This window comes from Pleuronectes platessa, chromosome 20, assembly GCF_947347685.1.
Source record: "Pleuronectes platessa chromosome 20, fPlePla1.1, whole genome shotgun sequence".
In the NCBI taxonomy this organism is placed as follows: domain Eukaryota; kingdom Metazoa; phylum Chordata; class Actinopteri; order Pleuronectiformes; family Pleuronectidae; genus Pleuronectes; species Pleuronectes platessa.
In genome coordinates this window covers 1,366,787-1,387,706 of record NC_070645.1, presented here as the reverse complement: position 1 = coordinate 1,387,706, position 20,920 = coordinate 1,366,787, and the positions used below count along the sequence as shown (strand labels likewise).

The following is a 20,920-nucleotide window of genomic DNA, read 5'->3' as shown; positions in this document are numbered from 1 at the left end:
ACCGTTATGACAAGGCGTTATAACCGTATGTGACCGTACACACATGCAGTTAGTAATCTAACCAGCCACCGTCAGCCGGACAACTCCGCTGGCTTAACACACTTGTCACATTAATACTAGAGTCGTATTATGAATCAGCCAGCTGCTGGCTGCAGCTTTTCTCTTCATCTATGTCAACCCTCTAAAGCCTGAAACATGCTTCTGCGTTTTCACGGGCCCGTAAGCGCAAGAGCCCTTCCGGGTCCCTTACGTTCTTATGTATCCCTTCTTACGTGCTGACGGGCGTCGCCCCACTTTTCTAAAATCTACGGCAAAGCTCACTCAGCCCGCAAGGCTGTGATTGGTCTGCTCTACATCCCTTCTGGAGCTGCATTTCCGGTTTCATGCCCCATAATACAGGCAGAAACAACGGGAGATTTAGAAGAATGAATATGGACCAAATAGAAGAGCGTTTGGCAGAAGAGATCCGAAAGTATGTCCACTTGTATAACCCGTCACTGACTGGCGTATTTGTCCGCCTGAAAAAGGCTACAAGGAGCCGCAGTAGCTATGTAAATAAACAATCGATGAAGAAGAAAGAAGGCGTCTCTCAGGTCGTCTTCAACAAAAAGCATTACTCCGCCTAGTGTTCTGGCGCGGAATTGCTTTGTAAGACGCGCAACGGTTGGGGAAGCATGAATGACAACGAGTCTTGCGCCACAGCGGCGTGAAAAGACGCAGACGCAGTCGCAGAAGCATGTTTCAGGCTTTAGGAATGCTCCTCCTGGTGATAATAAAACGGTCCTTCACACCACCTCTGACTGGTGAAGCTGATGACAGTTTAAAGCCAAGCTTACTTTGATAACACGTTGAACAAGTTTATAACATGTTGCAAGCTGTTGTGTCTGTCTCTGCTGGGGCAATAAATATGAAATCAGATTTTCAGTATGATCTTACCTTCTCACCGATAAACCATAGACAAGCACATGTACAGTTTTTCTTAAGCAGTCCAAACTGAATAGATCATTCTAAGGTTCCGAAAATGTAATTATTATTATGATCTTGGGGATCGAACTACCGACCTTCTGGTTGGAGGATGACCGCTCTACCCCTCAACCACATTATTTTGTATTATTTTAAGGTCGGTTTAGCCTGCATGCTAGACGAACTTAGCCCCGCCCACAACATTTGAGGTCGGGAAGTTCGGTCTGGCATCGCTCTGTTGGGGAGAAACTATGCCCGAACAGAAGCAGTTCGGACCAATCAAATTGTCAGGGCGGGCTTTATACGATGATGGAGATAATCAACCACGTCACCAAAGAGCGCTTGGGCCCCTGGTCTCTTTTCTCTGATGCTTTTCTCTTGCTTCTTCAGCCTGGTCTCCTTCGTCGTCTGTTCATTTTTTAAACACTGGAATGTCGCGTTCCAATCGTGTTATTAAGTTCTTACAGGACCGACAAATGCGATACGATTTGTTTGATGTGTTGTGGAGTTGTAATCCTAAACGGAGAAGTTGTTCGTACGTGCATTCACCTTTACGCCGGGTTCACACCGGACGCTGAAGCGACGCCAAAGCGACGCCAAAGCGACGGGTAAGCGCAGCGCAGAGCCTTAAATAACAGCTGGCTCCCATCCACTCCCATGTTAAAACCTTTGTGCGGGTCACACCGAGGCTAGCCAGCCAGGGCTGCCTAGCGCCGTGCAGCGATTGTTTCGGCGTCGAGTCTATTTTTGGCGCTTGACACGAACATATCGCGCCAGGAAACACACTGAAAAATTATTTTAAACGATATTGATGACATATTTTATATGATATAAATGATCAAATATGCATCTCATACTTTGAATTCCCCTTCTTTTTAATTTTACCAATTTTACCAGTGACATTATTAAATGTCCCCCTCTGCCCATCCACTACAGCCACACAAGCAGTCATAAAGATAAGAAACGGAGAAGAACTTCAACATGGATGACATTAAATTACTAATTGAAGTGGAGAAGTACAGTGAGTTGTACATCCTCGGAACAGTATAAAACACAAAAAGACAACACCAAAAAAGTCAAATGTTGGGACGCTGTTGCTTAATGTTGAAGCAACAAGTAAGTATATGCTTTTATACTGCTGGATCAACGGGTGATATTATTAGTGCTGCCCAACGCTTCTGCGTCGCTTCAGCGTCTGGTGTGAACAGCCAAGCCCTGGCGCGCTAGGGATTAGCGTGGTGCGTTTTTGGCATCCATGTCCCGCTTTTTCCATTAAAGGTGTAGAGAAATGTGCTGCCTCTGTATGAGGACTGAGTAGCTGCCCCGTTTATGCCCAAGCTGTCTACCATCAAAGGAATGTAAAACCAGTGTTTGGCTCTTATCGGTATCTGAGCTGATTAGAAGGCCTACTGCAGATACTTGATGCTGACTGACTCCCAGCAGGCCTAAGTTTACACATTGTCTCCTTCCATTTTACAGACTGTCCCCATTACCACAGCTTGTTAATGTTATTTAAAATGTTATAGTAAATGTTATAAATAGATATTGGAGCACCATTGACTTACCAATTCATTTACATGAAATAATAATTTGTCCACATCCTCTGTTAGAGGATGCAGGCTAATGCTTTTGGTAAATATACCATAACTTAGCAAAACAGGAGGTGCTGGATGACGCCCATACTCACAGGCCTTTGTTTATCAAACATTTCCCCCCAAGAACAAAGGAAGACATTTCCCTTCACTTTGACCTTTCAACAACATAAAAAGAGAGGATGGAACTCTATTAAATAAACATATGCCCCCACAAGAAAATTTAAAGAGAACAATGTATCCTGACGACTGTGTGACAATTATGGCATCAGGTGTGGGTCTTCACATTTTATCAGAGGTGATAATTTTGGTCAATGACCAATTACTTATTGTTTGCGTCTTTTCTTACTCTCTCCCTCAATTCTCCCTCTTTTTCAATTCATGTCCATCACTTTGGTATGAGGCAATTTCCTTATTAACTGAACATAATAACAAATCCAAACTGTAACAAACCTGCAAAAAGAGCATGGTCAGGGTAGTTCATTATGAAACTCTCTGGACAGTCCCTCAGGTTGTCACTGAGTATTTACACAATACAGTGTGCTACTCATTTGATAAATCGTTGAGATCTACTGGATGTGGAAGGATATTCACTCAAAAGACGATATGGAAAAACTTTCTAAAGCATAATTCAGATTCAGAAAATAAAAGTAGTCTGTGATTGAGTGATTATGCAGGGAGTTAAAGGATGTAAAGTGTCCCAGATAGAGTTGCTGTTAGATTTGTGTGTATATTGTGATAAATACTTCCATTGGTTGGGTAGAAGCAGTGCCCTCAGAACCTAAACAAACTTTGGCCCAATTTGCTGCAGTTGAAAAGCAAAGCACAGGTGGATCCAACGGTGTTGGCACCCAGATATACTGTATGGCTGCTCCTAATCTCCAAGGCAGGAATTGATCTGGAAATGTAATTAAGCAAGAATTCCTAAAGTCAGGGTTGATGAACCCTGGCTGCAACGTGGTTTGATACAATAGACAGAAAGGCCCAATGATCTCACTGTATTTCCACAGAAAGCAATGGACCAGAGAGCTAAGTGAATGCTTGGTTACTGCGTTGAAGTCAGTGAAATTAAAACAAGATTAAACAATTCACCAGGGTCTGGGAACATTACGCTTTTCTCTGATACTTTAGTTTAATCTCATCCATCAACATGGACCACTAAACTCTGCTGTTGTTGCTTATCTTGACAATGAAATAAATTGTAGAGAAATTTGGAAAAGTATGCACCCAAATTTCTTTCTGCTCTACTCCATAATTGTCCATCCCTCGGTACTAGTTTAAATTACTTCCAGGTGAATTTACAATCGTTCCATTATCACTGTGAAAGAGAGCAAGCCATTACTAATGATTAAGTACAAGTTCTTCACAAATTCTGTGTGTGTGTGTATGTTTGTGTTTGTGTGTGTGCGTGCGTGGGTGCGTGTGTGTGTCTGTCTGTGTGCTATATTTCATGTGTACTAGAAGCTTTATCCTTTGTCAACATTCGGTGAACTCATTCAGTCATTTGCATTCAGTCCTTCCCGTCAGAGGGTTCCTTGGTATTCAAGTCACGGTGAACCATGATACAGCCGGGGCCCACACTGCCAGGGGCAGAGGGGGTTCTGGGGGTAGGAGGGATGATGGGGACGAGCTTTGGCAAAGTGCCACATATGTATTCCCAGCCAACTCCATGAGAAGCAAAAAATAAAACTTTATGACTGCCCACTACATGAAACAACCAGTGTCTCTGCTCTGACATTTGCTACAAATCTTTGACAGTTTCTATAAGTCCTTCCTAAACATCTCAAAAAGCATGTTATAGTGCTTTACGTGTTTTCCAACCTTCCTGCTGCTGGTCTCACTTAATTTAATCTGCATGTGTTTTTATTACAGTTACATTGTTGTACAGGTTACCCTGTGTGGTGAAGTGATGTAGTTGTAAGTCTGATCTGAAAAGGCAGCACTCCCTGTACATACGAGAGCAAAAACAGACAGCAGAGGTTTTTCCACTTTCAGTCATGTTGTAACTTTACATTAACTGTGGTTAACACAGTAGAAACCTCTCTATTAACATACCACAGTCCAAACTCACTCTCAGTGTCTCCTCTGTATGTCTGGGAGCATAACTCAAAATAACTGAGTCTATGAATAGACCCCCAGATCAGCCATTGGAGCTGTTACACGAGTGGAAGTCCTGACTAATGACCTGAGCTGCGGCGTCTGCAGTGTGTGATGCTGTCACCCCAGTCAGAGCTATAGTAGGCTTCTCAAGAGCAGAGTATTTGGGTTCCATCATGCTGTAGTAAGTGGTTGTGTGGTCAACATACCACTGGAAAGCATGTCATCCATTCCATTCCCACTATGACTACACAAAACCCACGACACCCCTAGGTTTGCGTCACATCGGGAATTTTTTTGTGCCTGGTGAACATTGACCAACCAAATGTATATGTTTATAAATCTGTCATGAAACATATTCACCACCTGTTACATCTTTAAAAAAATGTCTTGTGATAATTATAATAATAGGCAAATATATAAATATAACTAATTCAGCTAAATGAAAAGTCATTTTGAGATATATAAAATCTTATGGATTATTTTAGATACAATAAATACTGGGGGGGGGGGGGGGGGGACTATTGTGTTGTTTGTGACTATTGTTGCAAACCACTTATTGTATAGAGGGGTCGCTTTTTGGGAAACCAGGATATATTTTTTTTAAACAGCAACAGTATCACCAAAAATAACTAGTCAACCATAACATGGTTGCAATGTGCCTGATTCATTTGATCTCTTTTGTCTGTGAGGGTTGTAGAGCAGAGTGGAGTCACCTATTCACTGAGGATGTGGGAGGTGTTGCACTGTGTTAAACTGCCGAAATGAAGAAATAAAGAGGTCAGGTGTTGGTAGCTGAGAAATGTTCACAGGAAGCACTGAGACTCAGGTTATGACAGTCTGGTGACGCCATGGCCGGACGCTCCATATTTGGCAAGCCCCGCGCGGTCACGTCGCTAAAACCATTGGTTTCCAGACAGAGAGTCAGAGGATCCACACAGTGCACACGGTGATTGGTCAGTAGCACCACAGATACAGAGCTGAAACATCAGGAATACATCAGAGGAGATGGCGTCAGTCACAGCAACTCTCATCTCGGTTCTCTTCTTTTTCTCAACACACTCCGCCTCAGGTGAGTCCCCGCTGCTCGCCCTTTATTTCACGCGTTCTCTCAAATGACCGTAACATCCTATTGCTGAGTAGCGTACGTAAAACATGAAAATGAGATATCAAATTGAATCAAGTACTTTAAAACATAAATAGATGATAATTTGCATGGAGCAGTTTGTTTTGTAGTATTGTGAGCGTGAAAGTGTGAATTCATAGCAGACGTGAAGTTGTATTCACATGAACAGCGTATCTGCCTCTGCTGACAGTTTAGAGCTCAGTCATTTGTTTCTATGTTCAGATTTCTGGCTCACATATTAAGACTCTTTAAAGTTTTCATTTGGTATTGAGTTTTCATGCCACGTCACTAAACAGTTTGCAGGATAAATATTTGAAATTAATGTTTGAACCTCAGTGGATAGTTACACGGTGCTTTGGGCTGTGAATCACATCTAAGAATATATTTCAATGATCTGTTTGTAAATAGTGGATTGTGCTATCCGTGTGTATTGCCAGCATTTCAACCAAGGACCTGTTAAAATGATTACATAACTTACACAAAAATTTCCCTAGGTGTGCTCTGTTTGCCCATTCCGCAAAGAGACAGCAATTACTGTAGTTTATAAGAAATGACTCAACCGACTCAAATATCTTAGGTAACAGACAGTTGATATAAAAACACAACTTCTCATGTTCTTTGGATGCCACTCTTTCTGCTACTACATTGTAGTCCTAAAGACCACACGTTTGTGGTTGTGACAGAACAGTCAGTCCATGAAATAAATGACCAAGGATATTTTACACTGACGATAGCAATGTGCTCTATTCACCACATCAAGATCATCTCATCTCACTGACAAAGTGCTGTGTCGGAACTTGTGGGTTTTCATTATTTCTGGTCTGCATTACATCATGTTTGAAGCTTTTTCTCTCTAATAAATGAGTGTAGTCCTACATATTGTGAAGGGCCTCAAGTGTAGTTTAGTGTTAAGAGTCTAAACTATGGCACTAAGGCCCAATCAATGTGTGACAGTCTCATGTACAGCTCAGTTATGGGAATTACTTATATAATTTAATAGTGTATATAAAACACCTAGGTGCATTGTTTTCCTATTTTATTTGTATTACTTTGTTAGTATAGTATCTTACACACCTTGTCTTATTTTACAGGCTCCTATCCCAAAGCACAGAATGTCACTTGGAAATCAACCAACTTTAAAACCATTTTGTCCTGGGAACCGAAACCATCAACCGATTATTCCTATACTGTGGAGTTCTCAGCGTAAGTACCTGCATCCAAACTCTCATCCCTTAACCCTTTCAACAATTGGCATTTCTATCCCAGATACGTTCATCTTGTTAGTGTGTCCACTGAAGCACATGCCCTCTTACTTGCCTGCCGTGTGACCTTGCAGGAATGGTTTATTGCTGAAGAGCGTGATAAGAGTCCGTTATTGATCCAGTAAAAGCTTTTACTGGAATGTAGATTTCAGGCCAGAACTCTTTAAACAGACAAATTGACCTTCATGATCAAATAATACAAAAATTAAAGAGGCAAGAGCAATGACAACAAATACAATTAACAAATGCAAACAGCTATGTTATTGTTCCACAGTATATTCATATCAATTTTATTTTTTGCAAATTATTTATTTCTGATTTATGCATTATAAATAATACACAGACTTTACAGATTTAAGACCAAATTTATCGCTCATCTGGTGTCTATTAATAGACTAAATAAGACTATTTTCGTCAATCATTCATGTCCATATGCAACTTGTCAAATTGTTGCAGGGTTGGTGGGGGCCAACGGAGGAACCCTCACTGTATCCGGTCCTCAGCAGCAGTGTGTGATCTGTCCAGCTCTCTTAATGACGTGAATGCCTGCTACATTGCTGACGTCCTGTCTCAACCGCCGCTGGGGGCCACCACTGACCTCATTGAGTTCCCTTCCACCAGCTCACCACGGTTCTGCCCCTACAAAGACAGTAGGTTATTCCCTTGTGAACTCTTTCTTAAATGTGCTGAAAATAACCAGCTGTTAAGTTGTCCCAGAGCTTGTCAGTGTTCAGGTCCTTCCCATCCTTAGGCAGCTCAGCTCTGTCTGCTCTCTGACCTGCACTGAACTCCGCAGCTCCTCTCCGGAGGTGCATGTGTGAACACAATTGTTCAAGTGTCAAAGCAAATGTCCAAGTGAGAGAACGCAAATGTCCAAGTAAGAGAATGGGGCGACAATCACATAGAAGACACAACAGAGATGTATTGAGAATTTGTGGTTTTAAAGTCTTTGTGTTGTCAAGAAAATCACATGATCTCCACAGCAGAGTTAGTATGTTGCTGCTCCACCTCTCACCTGAACAATGCAGAAGATTTGTTGCTGTTGTGAACGTGTCTGTGCAGAGAACCTCCTGTTGTGATGAGCATATGTTAAAGGCAGACTATGGGCAAACTCTATAACAAATTCTGCAGACTTTAACCGCTGGTCATGTCTAAACATGGTAGTGTCACAGCGTTCTCAACATTCACACTTTTTAGCCTCAAACATAATTAAAATGATAATTTACATAGGAGATACAGTGGTGTAAATGCACAGATGACATATCTCTGACAGTCTCCCTTCCTCCTCCACAGCTGATATAGGCAAACCTAACTTCAAGCTGGAGGTGAATGAAGACAAAAAGAAAACCACCCTGTATGTGACTGACCCACTCACCGCCCTGTTTAAAGATGGCCACCAGCTGAACATAAGGGATATCTTTGCTGACCAGCTGCAGTATAAAGTCACCTATCGGAAAAATAAAAGCACCGGAAAGGTGAATAAAAGCAGACATCACTATATAAGTCTCAAACACGCATAAATATTTTGTAGTCATTGTAAACTGCATGTTTTCTGTTCTGTGTATTCTGCAGAGAGTCTACAACTCTAAGTCCAATATAATAGAACTGCCTCGTCTGGACAAAGACGAGAGCTACTGTTTCAATGTCCAGGCTTACATCCCCAGCCGCACTATTGACAAGCAGCTGGGAGAGCTGAGCCAGACCCAGTGCTCCCAAGACAACAACCCAAATATCTTTGAAGGTGAGTTGTCCTGAATTTTAGAAAGGCTGTAAGCAGGAAAGATGTGGGAAGGGAAGGGATTTAGTTACATGTATGCAATATGTTAATGAACCACTGGCCTGTATGTTAGATACTTCAGTGGCGAGCAACACAACAACAGTAGTCAAGTCCTGACACTGAAGGTTAGGTGGCATCTGTGTGAACTTACACACCAAATAAGACATTGTGAAGTAGTTGCTCAAAACTAAGCAGACAGTTAAAATCTCTATAGCACATCGACAGTGTCATTTTCTACATGGATAAAGACTGGAGCATCTATTAAATGAAAGTTGTGTGATAAGATGGGAACAGGGTAATCGGGTAGACTGGTTTATTCGTGACAAAGCAAAGAATCAGTCAAGGCCGGATCTGACAGGACACTGGGTGTGTTGTTGTGTAATTCTCTTGTTTATAGATTTAACCAATTGTACCCTCTTGAGGAAGTGAGAAATTATTTATTTGTTGGCTGGTTGTAGCCCCCCCACCATCCTCAAAGGATAAGCAGTATAGATAATGGATGGATGGATGGATGGATGGATATCTTTTGGAGATCCACTCATTGTTCATCACAGTGTGGCACATGAAAGGGATCTATGACTCATGTCTCTTTGTTTGGATTATAAGAAATGTAAATCAGCAACACTCCCTATAACTGGGGTGTGTGCGTTGGTGTGTGTGTGAGAGAGAAAGATGGTAAATGTTTTTGTATTTATATAGCGCTTCTCTAGTCTTGATGATCATTCAAAGCGCTTAACAGTACAGTTTTACATTCACCCATTCACACACATATTCATACAGTGCATCTATTCACAGCACTTTGTTGTTCTATGGGGTGCTAGTCACCCCATAGAACAACAAAGTCTTGCCGAAGGACACTTCGGCATGCAGATGGGTCAGACTGCGTCCTCCGACCTTCAGGTTGGAGGACGACCACTCTACCCCTCAGCCACAGCCGCCCTTCTGTGAATGTATATTGAATGTATTTAGAAGAGAGAAATATATAAAATAAATAGATTCACTATGCATATAAGAGAGACTAACACATTGTCTTTGGTATGTTTCATGGGTTTTATTCACAGTAAGATAATTTATAGAATAACAATGTACATTTGTTGGCCAAATAGCTCTTCCTTTAGCAACACCCTCAGGACAAATTAAATATTGCATACAACGCAGTGTCAAATGTGAAGAATAGCAAAACATCAGAATTATGTTATTCTGTGAAAACATTTTACTGTGGGACATAATAAATATTGCAGCCTATAGGTATACAGATTTATACTTTTATTTGAATGTGTATTTCATTTATTATTTTGTATCTGTTTGTACTTAAACCAGGCTACATCCCATCCTAATAATAGTTTCCTATGCAACAGTCTTGATGTCAGACAAGAAAAGAAAACTAACTTAAAGTTATGCTCTTTCAATAAGTTGTTGTCTTGTTTTGTCTTCAACAGTGTATTCAGTTGGTGTGATTGCTGCTGCCATCTTCCTCATCCTGCTACTGATCGGCATTATCATTGCCATTGCAGTGGTCTGTTGCAAGCGGAGGAAGAAAGCTCAGAGAGGAGAAAAAGAAGGAGTGCCACTACGGCATGTAGTGGATGTATAGTGTGTGTGTAGTTACACACACTATGTGCACATGCACACTCATGCACATATATTATTATGGGAACATGCGGTACAGCTGAACTGGATTGAGGCGCGCAAGGAAAGTAGTAGTTCAAAGTTCCACTGTCAAACACTGGAATCAACCCTTCCTTTAGTTTCTGTGAAACTAGATGTGTTGAACTTATTATTTTCTTACTTTATCATTTCATGCTGCAAAAAAGAAAAGATGGAAACACTGAACACTGATAGTCATCTTACTGAACCTATTATATTCCATTTCTTTTCTTTGGTATGTGCTTAATGGTATTTGATAATTGTAGATGAACACTACCATTTGATTTTATTTATTGCATTTTATATAGACCTTTCTAACTTTAAAGGATAGTCATGACAAGGTATTATTTTAATCTGGTGAAAGCAACACTTTATGGGAAATCAAGACTTTGTATATATTTTTCTATCTGATGCTTAATTTATTGTCGATAAAATTAACATATTTGTATATGATGCTCTTGTTATACATCTGCTTTTTGCAGATAATTTAGTATTTGAAGTGAATATTCAGGTTTTTAATAAATATTGTTATGAATACAACCAGTTATTATTTCAGTTCTGTTAAATGGAAAATGGCAAATATCGCTATTGGTTTACAAATAAATAAATGGATAAATATCAGTGCTTTATTAGAAATGGAATTGGAAGTGTCAGCATTGCAAAAGGGCTTTGACTGAATGTGCAGAAGTCATAACCACGTACTGAATTTACAATAATAATGTCTGTCTATAGTTTTAAGAACTTCACTGTCAAAATAAGTTCCATGCATCTTCATCAAAAGGTGAACAACAAAAACAAATAAGTGAAACCTGATCCATTTTTTGTCCCTTTATTAAATCTTGACTAAAAAGTTCACTATTAATATTTTTACACTCTTACCTCAATTATTCTAGAGTCTAGGTTTAGAAAATAACACTCTAACTGGTACTTAATAACCCTCTCTCATAAGTTGTTTTATTTTTTAAGTTTTCTAAAGTTACCCAGAATAAGTCATTCCAAAGATTTAAGTGGACAAAATACATTTAGTTGATTCCTCAAATTTGAGCAGGGAGATAAATACACAATTTCTACGCCAAGATAGAAACCACAATGAGGTGTCACAACTAAAATTCAGCCATCCGATGGTTATGATCACCCATGGGCCTATCGTGTATAGAAAACCAAAATACAGATCTGAAGTAGAAAAGATATTCCATAGTCTTTTACAAATTTGGGTAATTAACCAAGAATTAAGAATAGCCATGTACAGGCCTACAATATGAAAACCACCGTGAAGGTAGAGGTAATAACAACGTAGGATATAATCAATGTTTCAGGGTCATTCTGCACCAATCAATTAGGCCATGAAATGTCACATTCACAGACTGCAGTTCTACAGTTAATTACATCTTGATGCCTTACAATATAATATGGTCTGTGGCAAACAAAAGAGAAGACACGTGTGGTATTGTCAGTGATTTTACTCGGCCCTAAATGCCTCAGAGAAACATGTCTGACAGCAGTTATCTTGCATGGCATTAGCTTGGCCCCCAGCTCTACTGTGAGGAACTTTAGAGTTATGGGTGAACAGGACAAAATGGCGCCATATTATTTACCTTGAAGGTGAGGAGGAGAATTTTAAATGATCATGTGTCTTCCCTTATTTGCTATGGTCTCAGCTGGGCCATGACAACATGTAAGTAGGAAAGCTGTCTCAAAAGCCATCTTCCTCGGAAGTAGATCCAGTAAAATAATTTGTCTCAAAAAAGAGATCGATGTCATGTAGAAAAGCAGAAACTTGATCGGTGCATAACAATAACAAAATCTCTCTCTCTCTCTCTCTCTCTCTCTCTCTCTCTCTCTCCTCTGTAGGTTTCTCACAGTTAAAAGGGTTTTTTCCCTCATTAGAGCAAACTCTTATGTTTGAGCTGTGATATAATAATATAATAATAATAATACAAATAATAATAATAATAATAATAATTTTACAAACAGAAGTGCTTTATCAGCAATGCAAGAAGAGTAAATAAAAACGTAGTAATATGACAATTAAATAATAATATGGTCCAATTTTGATTACAAATGGGAGAGCAGATGGTTTGGTTGCGAACCGATGAACTCTCTTCTTGGCTCCACATAATAGTCTATTAAGATACGATTAAGATACATTTATTGATCCACAACACATGCACAATCGAACGACATGCAGATTAGGGAAATTTGTCTTCTGCTTTTGTCCCATCTGGTGAACATCGTAGAGCCATAATTCAAACTGCCGATTGAGGCATCTATCATGCAATTACATGCACAACAAAATAAAATAAAATTGTTTATATTTTGATACATGTATAAAACAATACATATAGAACAAAATAGTATGAATATATACATTTCATTTAATAGTAACATGCCATCACCCATAAATATCTTTTCATAATAGTCTTTTATTCTGTTTTCGATTTTTGTTGAAAGCCTTCAAAAAGCCACTGCGACCTATTCATTTTGTCAGTTAAGTGTTAAGTAGCACAATAGCAATATAATTATAGGCTCAAATATACAAATAACTGCATTTCTTCAAACTGTGACTATAGCATTCCATTACTTCTGACTGTATGTGTTGGCAGCTCTGCCTGGTAAACGCATTTCCCGTTAGTCTGCATGAAACTGACAGTCATCTTATTCTCAGTGACCTGGAAGTAAGCCACGCCTCCTGTTGTGTGATTGACCGGACTGGAGTAGAGCTGCCAGGAATGAGGAACACTGTCCTTGTGAGTGGTGCTGGGATCGCTGACCACCCCACTCCCACTGACTACATATGCGCTCCCATCATCCTCTCTGATGAACTGTTAAAAAAAGCAGAGACAGACGGCATCAAAGGCATCAATGTTGCGCTCAATCAGTCCGAGATACAGTGACAAAATTCATTAAAGGTTCAGTGTACAAGATTTAGGTGAAAGGGATCTATTGGCAGAAATTGAACTACAATGGGCCCTTTATATTTAAATAGGGAGCGGGTCCTCGGCCACCATGTTTTTTACAGTAGTCCAAACTTGACAAGCTAAACACCATTGAGTTTTTATGACAGCTGAAGGTAGCCTTCCCAGGTTCCTTTTATGCTTGGAAGAGGAGAGTGCGGTGAGGGGTATTCAGCTGCAACATGCAACTGCTCAGCATAAGTTCAATCAGGAAGGACTTCTCAAATTCAATTATTCATTTGTTCTCTGCCTTTGACCCATCTGGTGAACACAGGAGGACACACAGAGCAGTAGTAGTAGAGGAAGTTACCAGATATTCCATCATAGAGTATCATTCTCCATTATTCTGTCCATCTTTTCACTCCCCCTGCCCTTTCTGCTTCAGTTGTGCCCTCATTTTTGTGCACTTGAAACCATATATTTTTGTGCCATATACAATTACATAGGGAATATAAGGCATACATTGTACTATTCTTAAAACTGACATTACTCAGTAGCCATCACATGCACAGTGCAATCATTTACTTCATGGAGATAAGTTCAAGCCAAATTGTCAACCACTACTTTAAGTCTTCTATTTAGCCTACTTTATACTTTACTTGGGTTGGGTTGTTTATAGCAAAGTAACATTTTATAACTCGATCATGGACATATTTTTGTGTAAAATCTACATTTGTACAGAAGCCAGTACTAAAAATACTGTATGGATTCAATTGAAGTAAATACATATGCTCATCTTCCTTGAACAACATTTCAACCTTGAGCTTGATTTCATCATTATGATTAATCATATTGACCAGTTATATTCATGGGTTGAAATAAAGTATAATTTACCCCACTGGTAAACAGCTGGCTGATCTCAAATTTTTGGAACTGTATGAAAACCTTGTGACTGTGTGATATGGTCACAGGCCAGTCTTGGTGCCAGAAGTTATTCAAACTAGCTTTGAACCATTAACAACAAGTAATGAGTCTTTTTAGCACCTAAAAGTGAATGCCACCCCTTGTACAGACCGGTGCAATCTTGCATACCATCTTCTCAAATACGATGAGATAAGTCGGACATGAAACAGAGTAAATAACTGTCAAAGAGACAGACAGTTTGACAAATAACATTACTCTAAGACACACTTCCTTGATGAATCTATATACACATGATATTCTTTATTACTGAGCTTGCGCTTACCACATACCTGCAGATTGTGGTCATGGCCAGACAAGTACACAGTGACTCTGTATTTCTTCAGCAGGGGCCTCAGTCTGTTGACCAGACAGGATGTTGGTCCATGATGGCCGATGGACCAGACAGGATAATGACCAGCCACCACAACATAGGCTGACCTGACACAAATCACACATACTGGCACTTCAGTTAAAAGGGACCAATAAAACGAAATGGAACTGTATCACATTTTAGAGAACAACCACAGTTATGTCTTATTTGCTTCTTTTTCTGCAAGTAAGTTGACACTGGCATGATGATTTAGTGCTGTGCAAAAATATTGTTCTGCTTTCGATGTTTGGATTCTCATCGATAATGCGGTAAGATGCATAATACATTTTATACAATAATACATGCACATAGCAATGAATCTAAACATATAACCATATAAAGATTTATCAAGAACTATCATCAGAGATAAGAGAAACAAGTAGCTCTTTACATCATCAAGTTAATTTTTCACAGCATGAAGTGACACAGGAATGTTTTTGAGCACTGTTTCAGATCATTAAATAGATTTTAATATAAGATAAAGACAATGTGAGTTAATAATTGGATTTATTGAAAGGAAAGAGTTAACCTAAATCACCTGTTGAAAAGTAATCTACCCCAAAACCTAAAAACTGGTTGTTTGCAATAACTTGTAATTGCATAACTTATGCTTAATTTTAACTGTTGCTGGTGGTTATCATTGTATTATTATTGTCGCCCTGTTGTAACAGTGTGTGTGTGCGCAGAGGTGAATAAAGTACACATATTGTTTACTCAAGTTGAAGTAGTACAGCTACTTGTGTTAAAAATAACTTTTTGTAGTTCAACTACTGACTCAGCTTCTTTAATCAAGTAAAAACAGAAACGCAAATATTCTGAAATGTACTTTGACTTCTTTGACTGAACTACTGTTACTTCAAATAAAATAAAAAACAATTTAGTAAAACAGGGTTAAACTAAGATTTGTGAGCATGAAAACCCCTCCCTTACTTTCTTCCAAGTTGTTAGTCCTTGTCACGGACATGTGCGCTGCACTGCGCTCGATGATGAAAAATAAATATAAATAAAATGTAAGGAGTCCAAAATACAGATATTTGTGTTCAAATTTAGGGTAATACATGTCAGAAAATAAGTACTCAATAAAGTACAGATACTTGGAAAACTTTAAATACTATAACAAAGCATTTGTACGTGGTTGCTTCCCACCTATGTGAGTGCGTACAAATGATATTCATTAATGATATTAACTGCCACTAGATGTCGCACTAGCAGCAGTATCTAAATCTAAATAGTTAGATGTTCGTATTAATGATGTATGTGTGTACATTTCAGTGGATAAGATGCATGGTGCTAAAGAGGGAAATATTTTATTCTTGGAAGGAGCACCAAGTAAACTGCAAGAATTCATAATTTTTCTTTATATTCTTTGTTTGACCGAACAACACCTACCATAATTTAAGGAGATTCACTTGGGGGTGGGGGCGATGGTAGGTGCTGCCATAATCTCCATTTGGTTTGTTTTGTATTGTTTTTTAACATGTCTTTTTTGTTGTATTGTTATGTTCATCATTAATGTATATTTGGTACTTGTCATCAAAACATCATATAAATTATTATCAAACATAAATGAATGATTAAAAGCGGTCTGACTTGTTTGTAAGGTTTAAACACGGTGGCTCACCTGCTGCTGGCCAGTTTAGACGTGATCCAGTTCCACTGGCGATCTGCTGCTCTGGGGTCCTCTGGTCCTGAAGGCTGGGTTTGGTTATAGGTGTTTCCACATAACACCACTGTATCGATCATCAGTATGCTCACTGACAGCTTTGTGTGTGGGACATTAAAATGAAGGTCATAATAGAGACCAGGGTAATTCCTGCAGACAAAAAGGAGACCTCATGATATTTTAATAACAAATGACAGCAGGGAGATATAAAGTATGGAAACCTTGACAGACAGCTGAGATCTTTTGTGCAGCAGGTTCATTTTTTTGTTTGTTTCTTTTTCCATCTGAAGACAGCCTTCACTGTTTGCTGTTGCATTTACTCATTCTAGCCACACAAAGCTGCAGTGCAGTCTTGAGAGGAGTAAATGCATCCATGTTTTCTTCTAGGAGGTTTTCTCTATGTACTCTAAACAAAAGTCCAAAAAGTTCAAACTTAGAAAACGTTTTAAAAGAAAACACGAAAAGTGATGTCAATGTGGATTAGTAGAAATACTTTATCTGTCTTCGAGTTTATATTTTTCATTCATCCCATGTTATGTTTCTATTGAGACCATGTCTGTATTGTATTTGTAGTTTTTACCATCGTTTGGACAGATCAGAGTAAGCCATCTGAGCTGAGATGTTGCCCCTGTGGTCATGGTTTCCACCGACCAGGTACCATGGGATATGCAGTAGAGATGGCTGGGAGAAGACCCTTTCAAATGTTTGCTGTGGATAGGAAACCATATTACTTTATGTAAATTGCAAATACACTGGACTAACTAAATTTCATATTTACCAGGCTTGATCAGGAATCACTGTGTCCAGCACTGAAAGTGTTATTTTCAAACAGTAAATTTGATTTTTTAATTTGCAAAACCAGACTTGATCAGGATGAATACAACAAAAATATCACATGTACATTTTCCTATGATGCAATTCTATCAAACAAAGATTGTAGTAGGTGGCACATCAAAATATTCTATAATATGCAAGAATCGCCATCCTCATATTTAATTGAGTCTATGAAATAAAAGGATTATTAACACTGTGATGCAAATGTAACACTCATCCCAATACATGTGTCACACAATTATAACATGAATTAGCCGTAGTTTACAAGGAATTAAGCGATAAGTGACTTTTGGACTGATCCCTGAAGGACACAAAGCACAACCAACAGCTAAAGAAAGGCCTTTCATACAAAGTCTACTGCTCAATGTTGAGATTTAATCCTAACGTGGCTTGTTAACAGCTATGGTTGTGGAGAGTAAGCCTCTTACAGAAAGGACTGTACAGGGTAAATTTGCTTCCTTTATATTGTGCTTTTCTTGTCTTATCTAACTGTCAAAGCGCTTTACAATACAAGTTACATTCACCCATTCACACTCACATTCATGCAGCACTTCTATGAACTTCCTTGTCCTTTTTGGCCGGAAAATGAAATGTTAGTTTATGCTACTGAATATTTCAGATTTTCTTCTACTTATGTTGATGAAAAAAAATTCGTGATTTTTATTTCTACAAATTTATAATAATAATTAAAATTATTATATATAATAATCACACACCATTCATACACTGAGGAAACAGATGTCCGGGGTAATTGTGGGTTCAAGATCTTGCCCAAGAACAGCATGCAGACTGGAGGAGCTGGGGATCTAACCACCAACCTTCTGGTGATTGGACGAACCGCGTCACCTCCTGTGACCTTTTACAGTTTGAGCTTCATCATTCAAAGACATGTCTCCCCCCTCTGTGTGTGCTTTGTGAGCTCACCTTGAAGCGGTGGTCTTCCAAATTCTTGACACCACTAAAGTAGAAGTGATCTCCCAGGCTTAGGACAAAGTCCACTCCCTCAGTCTGGGCCAGACTGTCCACTTCTGCAGCAACAGCCTCCTCATGAGAAGTGTAGTATGGAGGCAACGGAATACCACCCCAGTCAGCAAGTACAGCAAAATGCAGAGCAGCTAATGAAATCAAGAGAGAAACATTTTCTGTCTGAGGGAAGTACCTATCTGATGGTTTCATACTTCCTGAAAAATGTATACTGACTAGTTTGACAAAAACCTGCCAGGTTAGAGTGAAATCAGCTTTATCAAACGTATTTTATAGGTCGATATCCATATGTTTCCCTTCATTACAGAACAGACATACATTTTTTTTTAAAGTATTTGCTTATATGGATGGGGTTACAAGCCTCGGGAACTTCAGGTTGTGTCTTGTGTTTCATGAGCAGACGGAGTATAGTAGCCTACCTTGTTCAAGAGTTTGAAGAGGATACCAGCGGGTATAGAAGCAGAACAACAATAGCACACGCTGCAGTCTGTCCATAACTTTCCGATCTCACTGAACACCAGATATTTGTTTGTTTGCACTTTGTTCTAACGTTAAACATATTTCAGCAGCTAACAGCTTGACTTCCTGTATCAGTCAATGAGTGACTCATGGTTTCACTTGTCATGTTTTATGCGCCACAATCACAGCTGGGAAAATTTAAAGGCGTGACGAAATACAGATCACAAGGTGCTTTTTAACCCTACCTGCACATGACAGTGTCTTCATATACCCACTGAATACTCCCCAGATAAAGGCAGAAAGCCTTGCAAACATTCATTTTTTATATGTTGGTGTGATTTTTTTTTTCTCCTTCTACACGTGAAAGAATCTTGCAGATCTCCCACGACCTTCAACTATCGATTTAACATAGTATGAGGGAGGCACAAGACAAGCAAGTTGCTTCTACCTCCTTCTTTTTAGACAGAAGATTTAATATCTATCCATGTTAATTTATGTAACTGAATATTTAACTGTACTTGTTTTATTCTACGACTAATGATGCAGATATATTTTATTTTACCTTTTAAAAGTTTTAAAATGAAAAAAAAAAAAGATATATATATATATATATATATATCAAATTGTCCAACTGGTGTACAGAGCCAGAATGCAAATCAGTTGTATAATGACAACTTGAAACGACCTTGGTAAACTATGTTTTGCTTTCATCTATTGTCCTACAGGAAATGCTCTATATTCATTTGACATGTGCGATAATGTTGTCTTTTAGTCTATATGAATAGACATCCGAATAGGAGATTAGCAGTAACAAGTGAACCAAACACTGACAGAATGTTTCTAGTTGTTTTCATGACAGAGTGAAACATGTTAGATTCGAGTCCAGTTTGTTCCATGCACACATTTCACATCGAGCCAGATTAATGAGGTAAAGGTCCATTTCAACCCCAACCAACATCTTTTCCTGAACATTTTCTTGTTGTTGCCTGAACTCTGACTGCCTTCTTGCTAGTACAGCTTTCTACCCTGGAGGCAATCCCATCCCATAACTCATGGTAGGTATTGGAGAAGACGATGATTTAAAAAAAATGAATGCCGACATAGGGAGACCTTTCGGAAAATATATCGAGGTAGTTAATGTGAATGAGCCCTGCCAAGACAATTGACCCATTTGCTGGCTTGCCAGCTACATTTGTATTTTTTTTAAATAACAGAATATGTTTTTATCTATTCAAGTTTCTCCGGAGTTGAGAAGTTCGGAACAAATGACAGTAAACTTCAGTTCAGCAGTGCAGTTAAATATCCATTTAAGGTATCTTCTGCTCTCCGTCACCACCTACGCTGTTTGAATGTATACCAATGTCATTCATATCTTCTGGTTGTTTTTTAATAAATTTGTATAACTTCAATCTTCAAGTGACTAGTGTTGAAGACCAAAGAAGAACCAATGTTAACTGTTAGTCTTTTGGATGTGGGGTTTGCAAGAAGAGATTAAAGATAAACATCTAACGATGCTCAACTAGAGCTGGGGAAAAACATCCATGTAAACAATGACATCGATTACGTTATCAGCTTGTGGCAAAGTTGGCTGTGCCTGGTCAAACCATCAATAGAGAACTTCTACTCACAACTTTACATGCACAGATTGCAAGCATGATATGACCATAATCGCCCTCTCTTTAAGAAAAAGAAAGAGACATTAGAATTTTTCATTTCAATTATTTTTCTTATATATATTCAATATTATATTTGTCAAAAGTGGCTCTTTAAGTCGAGAATTAGGTATACACAATTATTTTTCACTGTTTAGCTGCATTCACTTTAACTAATTGAGTAAATCTAAAAGACCCCTTTGTGAATTGAAGCGACTTTTTGTACATCATTGGTCGACAGGCTCTGTAGCATTGATTCTCCGTGAATACTGCAGATACAGGACAGGAATATTTATTTTTCCTTTGGTCCCAATGAGCTAGCAGGCGATTTCCTAGCATGCGATCTCCTAGCATTTCTAGGTCCCCTTTCAACCAGAATTAAAACAATAGCTAAAAAATCTAGGTGTCATATTCGATTCTCATCTCAACTTTAAAATAGACATTAATAAAATAATTAAATCGTGCTACTTCCATCTACGCAATATTGCCAAACTTAAATCAATTGTATCTTTCCCTGACTTAGAAAAGCTAATACATGCCTCTGCCTTTTTCCGTCTGGACTCTTGAAACACACAAGTTGGAAACCGGGGTGTTTATTATTGTTTATATTATTCAATAACAATATAAACAGACAACC

At 38.8% G+C, this 20,920-nt stretch overlaps 2 protein-coding genes across 2 annotated transcripts; one reads left to right on the top strand and one right to left on the bottom strand.

Annotated features, from left to right (window-relative positions):
- The first annotated feature begins 5,561 nt into the window (after positions 1–5,561).
- On the top strand, positions 5,562–11,004 carry f3a (coagulation factor IIIa). Its single transcript, XM_053412788.1, has 6 exons — positions 5,562–5,724; positions 6,870–6,981; positions 7,497–7,690; positions 8,334–8,515; positions 8,613–8,781; positions 10,257–11,004. The coding sequence occupies exons 1-6, from the start codon at positions 5,661–5,663 to the stop codon at positions 10,409–10,411; spliced, it is 876 nt and encodes a 291-aa protein (XP_053268763.1). The 5' UTR covers positions 5,562–5,660; the 3' UTR covers positions 10,412–11,004.
- A 905-nt stretch (positions 11,005–11,909) lies between these two features.
- Positions 11,910–18,809, bottom strand: acp5b (acid phosphatase 5b, tartrate resistant). The gene is made up of 6 exons (XM_053412787.1): positions 18,592–18,809; positions 18,113–18,303; positions 16,935–17,062; positions 16,313–16,504; positions 14,612–14,759; positions 11,910–13,286 (listed from the first exon to the last, which is right to left on the bottom strand). Exons 1-6 carry the CDS (start codon positions 18,665–18,667, stop codon positions 13,029–13,031), a joined length of 993 nt encoding a protein of 330 aa, XP_053268762.1. The 5' UTR covers positions 18,668–18,809; the 3' UTR covers positions 11,910–13,028.
- Between the last annotated feature and the right edge of the window lie 2,111 nt (positions 18,810–20,920).